The following is a 12022-nucleotide window of genomic DNA, read 5'->3' as shown; positions in this document are numbered from 1 at the left end:
GTATTATATCGACATTGATAAAAAATAAAACAAAACATTAAAATGGAAATGTGTCTCGATGAATTGCACGAGTACCCTTCTAGTTAAATTATAATAAATTATATATCAAACTGTTTACATATAAAACCTTGTACTTATCATAATTACGCTTTTAACACATTTCTTAGTTATTAAGCTAGAATAACAATTTAATAATCAACATGATATTATTCGGATTTCTAATTATGATAACTTTATCGAAACATACGTATTTTGTGTATATGACCATATACTCCTTTTCAGTATCACTGTTTAACATGTGTTCTGGGCATAGAAAACATACGGTATGAAAATCTCCAAATTTGAAGAAATCTCTATAACTTTATATAGAACATAGAAATAATATTTTAATATTTCCTGTCAATAAGAGGAAATGAAAATAAATGTTTAAGAGAGATAAATAATATTTTATTAAATATATCAAATATTTTACTAAGGGGGTGTTTACTTTTGACTTAATCAGCTTAATGGTTGTTTTGGCTTATTCGCACAGCCATATATGGATGTTTACTTGCGGCTTAATGATAAATATGTCGGCTTATTCGCACAGTAGGGAAGGGGTGTGTTGTCCCCATTAAGCCAAAATATTGACAATTATACCCCTCATCCCACGCCTCCCCTTTCAATCCCATCCCCTCTTTCATTTCATAACCCTAGACGAGAGATAGAGAGCAACGATCAGCGAATCGGATCGGTTGAAAAATTCGTCTCCAGAAATTCGACGGGATGGGAACCATCGTCTTCTCCATCGAATCGGTTGAAAAATTCGTCTCCAGAAGCTCGCGATCAGCRAAGCTCAGACAGATTTCCCAAATCTAAAGGGGGTTCGCGATTATTCAGGTCTGTTAGGGTTTGTGAGGATGGTTAGGATTCATGGAAAATGGTGGCCACAATTTCTTCGACGGTGGATGGCGGAGACGGAGGAGCTGGTGGTTGGCGAAGGTGGCAAGGGTTTTGTCTTTCTATTTTCGTACTATCCAACCTTCCATGCCCCCTGTTTTCGTTGTTAAAAATAATAGAAATTTGCAAAACAACAGATTGTCAAGTTTGCATCCCTTCGTCTTCTCCATCGAATCGGTTGAAAAATTTATCTTGTTGGGAGCCATCGTCTTCTCCATCGAATCGGTTTTGGATTTTTTGGTTTGATGAACAACAGATTTTTGGTTTAAGTTTGAGGGGTAGATTGGTCATTATTGTCATTTAGACGATTGATTCAAATAAAAAAGTAAACAACAATAAACTTTTATCTAGACAGACAAATTTATCTAGACAGACAAATTTATCCATACAGAACTTAATGAAAAATTTGGTAAACAAGCCCTAAGACAGTTAATGCTACAATTGCTAAAATGGAGTAGTTATTAGAGTTGGATGTAATTTTTTTAGAGATTTTGATTTTTAGTACTCTATTTTTAGAACGGAGTTGGATGTAAAATGGAGTCGTTATTAGAGTTGGATGTAAAATGGAGTAGCCTGTCAATAATGGGCCTATGAATTTTTTCAAGCGGGTAACACCATTTGACTATATGAAACGAAAATATGGATATTTTTCACAAAATCATTATTGGTCTGTTATCATTGTAATATAAAAATATATATGTTTGCGCATAACAAAATGATATGATGACATGCATCTTTCAGAACCCTCACTACAACAAAATTGGGGTTATAGGACACCCTCAATCTCTAAGCGTCCCAATAAATCGTTTTATAAAACTTATTTTATAGGACCAAAATATAAAACGGCTTATCTAAAGGTGTTGTAATAAGTTTATATGACGCTTTTGGGCGTCTTAACAAGTTTTTCAGGACATTTTTAATACTAAGTGTCGCATTTGCAACTTTATATGACATTTTTGAGAAAATGTCCTATAAACTCATTTTTTATAGGACATTTGTATTTATAGGCCAGTTTTTCAAATAGTGTCCTATAAAGTTGCTGATGAGACGCTTTATATCAAAAGTGTCCTAAAAAACTTATTACGACGACAAAAAAAGGTCATATAAACTTATTACAACGCCTTTAGATAAGACACTTTATTTTTTTGGGTTATAAACTAAGAAGCCGTTTACTAAACCCTTATCTGTTAAGTGCTTATCGGGTAATTTTCCTTATCTGATGAACATAAGGAGAGTCAAAAATCTTACTCGGTAGGAGCAATGATAAGGACGGAGAGTCGTACTTGGTAAGTGAGGGTGACGACTCTTACCCGGGTAAATGCTTACCAAGTAAATTGTTGCATACGACATCATTTTAATGTACTACAATCTTACCCGATAAAATACATTATAGTGTTGAGTTTTAACGGTATGTGCTTACTCGGTAAGCATTTAGGTAAACGACCCCTAAGTCCTATAAAGAAGTCTATTAGGACGTTTAGAAATTGGAAGTGTCCTATAAACCTGATTTTGTTATAGCGCCTAAAAACTCAAACGTTGGATTAGGACCAATGCGAACCTTGGCACTTTAGAAATTCAAAGGTTGTCAAGGCAATCCCTTCGTGAAGATGTCAACGAGCTAAAGATGAGACAGAACAAAAGCGGGTGTAGATTTTGCCATCTGAAACCAGTTCCCGAACAAAGTGATAGTCAATATCAATATGCTTCGCCTGTTTACGTGCAATCGGATTTTGACCAAGAAAGATAGCACTTCTGTTGTCGCAAAGCAAGAGAGGTCGAGCTAGCGCAAGATAAAGCATGAACTTCACAAAGTAAATGGGTCACCCAAACAAGTTCAACGGTTGTGTTCGCTAGAGCTCTGTATTCTGACTCACAACTTGAGCGTGCCACGGTGGGTTGTTTCTTAGCACTCCAAGAAACAGATTACCTCCCAAGAAAATTGAGACTCCGTAGGTGGAACGTCGCGTTTCAAGGTAACGGGCCCGATTAGTGTCTGAGTACCCAAGAAGAGTTGAATTTTCTGATCGAGAAAAAGACAACCCAATATTAAGTGTGCCATTAACGTTCGTAGAACATATTTTACAACGAGAAAATGTTCATCTTGTTAAATTTAGTTATTTGGACCTATTTACAACACCGAATAGCTAGGTTCGAGTAGGGCTGTAAACGAACCGAACGTTCAGCGAATCGTTCGACGGACAGTTCGTTTATTTAATAAATGAACGGACATGAACAATTTTTTTTATTCGTTTAGTTAAACGAACGAACATGAACAAGAGTCTCGTTCGTTCATTTATGTTTGTGAACGTTCGTTCATTTACCGTTCGTTTATGTTCGTTTATATATTAAATTTAATATATAATCTTTTGTTTGTATACTTTGAATTCAAATAATATTTATTCATGTTTGTTTAGTTCATTCGTTTACGTTCGTTTAGCATGTTAACGAACAAACAAGAACATACCTGATTTCTAAACGAACGAATACAAACATAAAGATTTCCGTTCGTTTACCGTTCGTGTTCGTTCATTTATTCGGTTAAGTTAAATGAACGAACATGAACAAGCATCCATTCGTGTTCGTTCGGTTCATTTACAGCCCTAGGTTCAAATGAGGGATCGAAAGTTATAATAAAAATCGATATCCCATATCGTTTAAAAGAGTTTAACATAATAATCACTCTCGATATCCATATTATTCCAAATACGACTCTTAAAGCATAACGTTTATCCTAAACGATTTCGGATCATTGTTCGGCTTTAAGAGTTGAACATATATAAAGTTGTACATCATTACGTTCAACAGAAGAAAAAAAAAACTAAAAACCAAAACAAATACTTAATTAATACAAATGCATGTATATATATATATAGACTTAGGATCATGTGAGATAAGGTTGTTTTCATGAGATACGTGAGACAATATTTTTACACTTGAAACTTTACAGCAAAACACTGTGAAGGTTCAGTTTCCTTTTTACCTTCACAACATTTGTTGTGAAGTTTCAAGTGTAAAAATATTGTCTTTCGTGTCTCACGAAAACAAGCAACTCTCACGTAAACCCAACCATATATATATATATATATGAAGATATATCCATCATCTACCATCGTCTTTGGGTCTGCAGATTCCTTTTCAACTTGTACAACTTAATTGGTTCTTCTTGTCATCAACTTTAGAGATTCATGCACCTTGTCTCTTTATCTGAATTAACGTTTTTCAAACAATCAACAACCGATTGATTTGTGGGTATGTTTCTTTACGTGTAACTAATACACTACACTAAAATCAGGTTTATAGAACACTCTCAATTTTTAAGCGTCCTAATAGATCTCTTTATAAGACTTAATTTATAGAACGAAAAAATAAAGTGTCCTATCTAAAGGCGTTGTAATAAGTTTATATGACGTTTTTTTAACGTCGTAATAAGTTTTTTAGGACACTTTTAATATAAAGCGTCTCATTAGCAACTTTATGTGACACTATTTGAAAAACTGTCATATAAAAACAAATGTCCTATAAAAAATTAAGTTTATAAGACACTTTCTCAAAAGTGTCCTATAAAGTTGCTAATGCGACAGTTTATATTAAAAATGTCCTAAAAACTTGTTAAGACGCCCAAAAGCGTCATATAAACTTATTACAACACCTTTAGATATGACGCTTTATGTTTTGGTTCTATAAATAAAGCGGTCTATTGGAACGCTTAGAGATTGAGGGTGTCCTATAAACTCAATTTTGTTGTAGTGAGAAAAATGATTTTTTTTTTTGTTCGATGTGCTTTTTATGACGTTAGCCGTCCTTAAACGATATAATCGAATACTTGATAGGACTTTTAAGTTTATAAAACCAACAACTAAGTGTCGTGTACATATACAATGGTGTTACATTCAGTTTTAAGACGAAATTATGTGATTATATATAAAGAGAGAGTCAGATTCATACGAGAACAGTAACCAAATAAGAAAACACGTGAAGGGTCGAATCATCTGTGATTTTACACTAAAATCATCTGTAAATCATATGTGATTCACCAGGTCACGGACAAGTCATCTGCTCACTCTTGCACTGACCGTGATCCGTAATGATATATGCAAAATCACGTGTGATTTTTGACCGATTTCGTGTTTCTCATTTTGAACCTATTCCTGCTTGATCCTCCCCCTACCTATAGATAATATACATATACATTTGTAATCACTAGAGCTCAGAAAGTGTTTGCTTGAACTTAAAAATTATGTGATTATCGTGAATAAGCATCAATCGTCTGAACAAACTCAATCAGCTGCACACAACTGTGTGTTTCTTTGTAAAGTATGTCTGTTTTCAAGTGAGTTTGAAGGAGAAACCTGAAAATACGTTTCAAGCTTTCGCTTTAGAGTGGCGTGCTCGTGCTTCACTTGTCGAAATATCCCGATGCATCTGCAATCAAATTACGAAAATAAAGGGATTTGAACATCCGATCGATCTTCAAATAATTCAAGTTTCAGCCAAACGAACGATTAATTCTATACCCTTCGGTATTCCTAGCTTTGCAACATTCTTGAAACTGAGAGCACTCATCCTTCACCTTTTTAGCGCCGATGCTACACGAAAAATTCGTATAAGTATGTATGTATATATATATATATAGGTGGAGGTTCAAACGAGAACACCTCCATTTTATGAGAACACGAGAACACTTTTATCACATATGAATGAAATATTGGGATGGATGCTTGTAAATTTTTTAACATATATGTAACATACCTTGAGCTACTACCCTTGAATTGATGCATATAATCATCGAGCTTGCAAAAATCCAGAGGGTAATTATCCCTGTAAATACAGTCATCTATCGCTACATTAGCACGAATCTCATGATGTAACGAATACGGTCTTGTGCGACCCGCGATATTTAAGAACAAGAATCGCACGAAAAAAACTGTTGACAAAAGGGATATTCCTCCGTTGGTTGATGGCTACTTACAATGCGGTCTCTATATTGCGAATTAGTCTTGTTGAATCGGAGTAGAACAATGTGACGATTTCTTCCACAAAATTAGGGTTTGCATCATCTTGCAAATCCTCAAGTTGGATGAATTGTTCATCCAAATAACCCTAAAGAAAAAGGTCGATCCCACATTAGTTTTGTATATATAAACCAGATGATGAGAAATGTGCGACACGTAAATATGAGTTCGTATATAGCTCGAGATACATGTGCGAATACGTATATGGATTCGGAGTTTGGGTCGAGTAGGTTAAAGTTAGACGTCGACTTCCACCAAATTATGAGGAAATGAAATGAAAAGATTCTTGTGAATAGCCGAATATTGCAGTAACTAATTAAGGTTTCTTTCGTTTATAGCATTTTTTTTTTTTCATTTGGCTTTTGAAATATGATTAGCTCCATACTTATGGGAATTGAGACAAACTCAAGAAGGGGGTGTCATATCTCCTTACGTTTATGGGGTTGCATTGGTTATACAAATGAACATGGTTGCATTTGAAATATATATATATATATATATATATATATATATGTGTGTGTGTGTGGCAATACATATGTGTACAGTTGGAGCATAAGATTTATAAGTGTTGATGACATGCATTACCTGTTGAAAGAGGGAATTTCTGGCGGAGTTAATCTGCTTCTTCATGTGATTTTGGTCCATGAATGTTTTGTAAAGATGTGAAATGAAAGATGGGTGCACTTCTTTTGGTATTGCTTCCTTCTATTAAACCAAGCCATGCATAGCCTTTTATATATAGTCAAGAATTTTAGGGTTTGGGGTGGGGTGGGGTGGGGTGGGAGGAGGTCATGTTGCATGGCATGAAAGAGAGAGGGAGATAAAAAGGAATCAAAATGACACGTGTCGTATTTGCCATGTCATCACCATCGATAAAACAAGAAACAAAAATCCTAAAATTCAAGATCTTGAATTGTATAAATGTGTGTATACATACATATATAGGGTTAGGTTGGGTTCACGTGAGATCAGGGGTTTTTCGTGAGACCCGTAAGATCAATTTATGTTCATTGATCAACTTTATAAGCTAATAATCTAATGATCTAAAGATGTTGCATGACAACAATTTTGTGATTATTGAGAAGTCTTGTGACAAATTTGTGATTATGAATGTTCAGATTGTAGATCTAATCCAAAGGTTGAGAATTAGTCTTATGGGTCTCACGATAAACCTTTGGTCTCACATGATCCCAAGTCTCTCTCTCTCTCTCTCTCTATATATATATATATATATATATATATATATATATGTGTGTGTGTGTGTGTGTGTGATTGTGTAGTGGTGGTTTAATGATATGAAAAGTGGTTTATATTATATTGTTCTTGATCCGGAGGGGTCACCCCCCTCTCTATAAAAAAAAAAGTGGTTTATATTCGGTTAGCTTTTAGGAGAGAGGTTTATGTACAGAGCCAAGTTTTTTTCAAACTTGTCATTTTCAATTAAAAAAATATTTTTCTGTGAGAATATGTGAAAGTTCAGATTAATCTCTAAAAGAGCCCTTGAAAAGATAAGGGAGATTCCAACATATATAGAGGGCATTGTCCAAATCTAGCCGATGTGGGATTCTAACACGTCCCCTCCAACAGAGGCTAGACGGGCACTTATTGTCCCAGAGTGTCGAGACGGGGCTAGACAGGTGAAGGGCCAGGGATTACCCAAAGTATCGAGTCACTAGAGTGGTAGATCTTGACTCTAATGTCATGTGAGAATATGTGAAACCTCATGTTAATCTCTAAAAGAGCCCTTGAAAAGAGAAGAGAGGTTCCAACATATATAGAGTTTAATTGTCCAAGTCTAGCCTATGTGGGACTCTAACAGCTCCTTCCATCCATGAAAAAAAATTTCCCCAATAAAAAAGACATTCTCAACTATATAGATAGATAGATATTAATCCGCACAGACAGTTATCCATACACGACTTTGATAAACCAACCAACCGAACAACCCCTAACTCGAATGGCTAATCCAACTTGGTTCAAACCACAATCAGGAATCGGACATCAAGAACCTGTGATCACGGGCACAAACACATATTATGATCAATGGAATGCCTCTTCAGCGCATAATGATTTGCATATCATATTATTGTATTCTGGGAATGTAGAATAATTGTAGATGCATATAGAATGATGGACCAAGAATTAACCCTCATCTTTGCGAGTCTCGATTGATCGATCAGGGAATATAAGCAAAAGTTCAATGATGAATCATCGGAATTACCAGCGAACGGTGGTCCTGCTGGTGTCACGTTGTCCATTGCTCAGCAACTTATACCACCACAACAAGATGCTTGCACTCCTTTATTCCATTCTAATCTTTTCTTCCATCCATCAATCAGATGGCGAGAAATTGATATTCATTTCACCATCAATCGCAATCCCGTGGTTTTGTATGAATGGGGTGGTGGTCACACCCTGCACCCTGCTTTATAATCGAAGAATACAGAAGCGGATAAAAGAGGATATTACTGATCAATCATTGGATGGAGTTTTTCCCGTTTCCTTGAATGGATATCGATCACGTACTTTGTAGATAACGAAAACCCCAACTCGCAAAATGAATCATAAATATCAAGCATCGATCGATCACAAGATTCTCGGGTTTTCAAGTGGTGTGGTTTCGGTGTCGTTTTTACGAACTGAATCAACGAAAAAAAACTGAACTTTTTCGCATAAAAGATGATGGAAACTTAAAGAAATATCTAAAGAATTAATCAATGTGGGGCTGTCTGTTCATTCGTTCGATCAATCATCAAGCCATCGATCGAAAAGATGTTATACTGACTCGATACATCCTGATTGGCGGTATCAGTTCTCCTCATCTCTTTCTTTAAGAATCTGTACGCAATCTTGAAAGCAACATCTTCTATATGATCTGCTGGCTGAAACTCCACCCCAGTAATCAGACACGAGTTCTTGAAACGAACCTGCAAAAAAAGCTAACAAAAAGTCAAGGGTACTGTTGATATATTCATATATATATATATATATATATGTATATATATATATGTATATATATATATTATGGTTGATATCTAAATGTAGCATCGTTCATTCATTAATGAATAATTGGTATGTATGTATAATATCTTGGAAAATATCAGCAGCAATATGCAAAGTATGGTGTATATGTCACCAGTTGATGATTAAGACAATAGAACATGAGGGCTGAATTGATATGGATAGAAAAGAAGAAAGAATAAACGTAAAATTGATATAAAGTTTTGGAAATCATCAATTCAAAACCACTTGATGCGTGCAAGTGTGGCAAATACTAGGTTATAGACGTATTTGCAAGTGGAACACTTGACGTACGGATCGGAGGCTCGATCATATCCTTGGCTTCTCGAAAGTTGCTCGATCGGTCACAAAGATGTTGGTGATTTCTATCACTAATATCATTTAGGTGTAATGAGATTAATTTGTTGACCAATGTAATTATGATAAATATCGAACAAGTAAGGAAGGTGCAGAGTGCACACTTGTTTGAGTTTATTTTGATTTAACGGGGGTCCGAGGGCAACGCCCCCGGTGGCAAGGTCCAAGGGGCACAGCCCCTGGTTGGGGTCGAAAAATGTGGTTTTGAAAGTCGTGTATCACTTTGTGAAAAATGATTCAAAAATCCGAATTTGAAATTTTAAACTCGGTTTTGACCCAGTTTTTTAATTGTCGTATGGCAGTTTTCGACCGTTTTGAGGGAAAAGCTACGTTTTGGTCCTTTTGATTTTCGGTACATAGATTTCATAACACGAAAACTCTCAGTTCAGGAAATCACTGAATTTTATCCGATTAAAATTTCGATTGTACCATCAAAATACTTCAATCTGAAAGTGATACACGATTTCAGTGGAATCCAAGTAATCGAAAATCAGAATTTCTAACAAGAGATTGGCCTTTTCGGGTGGAAAATCTTGATGTAGAACGGAAGCAAGAACACGCATATAGTTTGTACACACGTTATGATCGAGATAAAATGTACAATTATCCAATCATATAGAAGTTTATTTTTTGCAACACATGTTGTAACATCGTCAAGTTTGGAAAGAACGACTAATTTAAGATTTTTGATAAAATATCAAATAAGGAATAAATTCTTTTCTAAACGTCAATACTTGATTACCTATTACAACAATCTATGATTTGACATCAACCAATAAATATCCATCGAATTTGGTGAACACAAAGTAAGTCATACATCAATGTTACTGAGTTTTTCTCAAGATCAATGGGCTCCATATATGACTCTATCGAGTACCATCGCAAGACTCAAGCTTTGTATACGACTCCAACGAGTACCATCGCAAGCCTTTGCCCCGTATATGACTTCTACGAGTACCACTACAAGCATTAGGGTGACCATGATTCCTACTCGTCCTCTAGATGAGTCTCACCCACAAAAGTCAACAGTCTCCATATACGACTCATACGAGTACCACCGCAAGACCTTAGCCCTGTATACGACTCAAACGAATACCACTGCAAGCTTTCCCAATCATTGACTTAATCGGTGACCACTCACTAGAAATTATAGTGAGAACATCAAAACTCCTCACTTGAACAACAAAAATCGACCCATTGGTTCTGAATTCCGAATTTATGCGATCTGCAATACCAAATGGCATCGATAACTCATAGGCCCCAGAGTCTGACTCTACATGAGTTTATCTCCATAATATCCAGAATGACATCATACGACTCATATGTCTATGGATCCATAATATCACAGTCTAAATTACATGACTCCAAATTGAATGACCAGCGCACTCAAAACATGTTGTTCTCAAATAAAAATGCAGTTAATGCAAATCATGCTCAAAGCTCAACATTGAACGATTTAAACCGAAAAAATGTCCCCACAACTCATTTGAACCAAAAACAACCTACTAAAATCCAACATAAGTTAATAAAATGCATTTTCCAAACAATTTATGAAACCAAATAAACTAAAAATGTATTAACATCAAATAATCTCCATTTGTGCAATAATCATCAAAAGGCCACACACTTTATGATTTGTTATCAAAAGATCCAAAAATAATTATTTCATCAATCAATATGATTTAGCTCGGGTTTCTAAAATAGAGGCAAACGTATTCTTTTGTGAGCGACCCTATAGGTTTACATACTCGTTGGCAGTGTTCCTATGTGATACATGTCGTGGAAATATAATAACTTACATTCTCTCACTTGCACACAATACACGAGCAACACGTCACCTCCCCCAAGGCTATGTAAATGTGTTTTACTTTGAGCAATTTGATTGATCTAATCAATCATATGGTAGAATCACTCATTATCTTTTTGCTTCATGATATTTTTTTTTTGAACTTAGCGTAGATCTATCTCATTCTTGATAGTTCAAAATAGAGTTTCTCGATCCCAACATATTTTGATTAGACAACTGTTATTAGTTCAACTAATCCACTTGTCGATGGCCTCATCGAGGGGCCAATAAATATTTCTCTCTTCTTGAGAAAAGCAAATCTCATATTGCATGTACACGACTTATACATAATTCATGTTATACCCAATATAGCCTTAATGACTAACTAGTTAAGGGTAATGTTAGACTATATCAAAATATAATACTATTTCTGCATTAGGTCCCAATGCACATCTCATGTCTGAAGATAAGAGTTAGGGGTGTTCAAATAAAACGTTGGACCGTTCAAACCGATCGAACCAAGTCAATCCGGACCATTTTTTTGCGGTTTGCACGATCTGGCGGTTCGGTCCGATCTGAAAAATAGCTAAACCGACTGATATGGTCTGCTTTGCGGCTTGAGCGTTTATTTGAGCGCTCTGGACCGAACCGGCCGCCAAAAATAAACATATATTAATTATATTTAGTTCCCATGTTACATGTTCAACTTTATGGCACAATTAAAAAACGTTTGTCAAGACATTATGTTTTTAGTTTTTATTTCTCAATTAACCGCATCATCCAAATTGGCAAAACTCCGTCAAAAATCAAATCCAAAATTCCAAATCGTCATTCGACTTGGTCAATATTTGTTCAAAGTTTTCAACTATTGCTAGTGGATTTGTTTAACCTTTTTTTCAACTTGCCT

The 12022-nt window shown here is 35.4% G+C and overlaps 1 protein-coding gene across 2 annotated transcripts; it reads right to left on the bottom strand.

Moving 5' to 3' along the window:
- Window positions 1–4015: 4015 nt before the first annotated feature.
- LOC112522182 (histidine-containing phosphotransfer protein 4-like) lies at window positions 4016–6621 on the bottom strand. 2 transcript variants are annotated; one of them, XM_025131273.1, is made up of 6 exons: window positions 6537–6621; window positions 5909–6039; window positions 5689–5757; window positions 5454–5525; window positions 5289–5361; window positions 4016–4143 (listed from the first exon to the last, which is right to left on the bottom strand). In XM_025131273.1, exons 1-6 carry the CDS (start codon window positions 6594–6596, stop codon window positions 4123–4125), a joined length of 426 nt encoding a protein of 141 aa, XP_024987041.1. In that variant the 5' UTR covers window positions 6597–6621; the 3' UTR covers window positions 4016–4122. The 2 variants fall into 2 exon arrangements, with proteins under 2 accessions (XP_024987041.1, XP_024987040.1); XM_025131272.1 differs by lacking the exon at window positions 4016–4143 and having other exon boundaries at window positions 4931–5361; window positions 6537–6618.
- Between the last annotated feature and the right edge of the window lie 5401 nt (window positions 6622–12022).

This window comes from Cynara cardunculus, assembly GCF_001531365.2.
Source record: "Cynara cardunculus var. scolymus isolate 2C chromosome LG 11, CcrdV1, whole genome shotgun sequence".
In the NCBI taxonomy this organism is placed as follows: Eukaryota; Viridiplantae; Streptophyta; class Magnoliopsida; order Asterales; family Asteraceae; genus Cynara; species Cynara cardunculus.
This window is presented reverse-complemented; position numbering and strand designations above follow the sequence as displayed.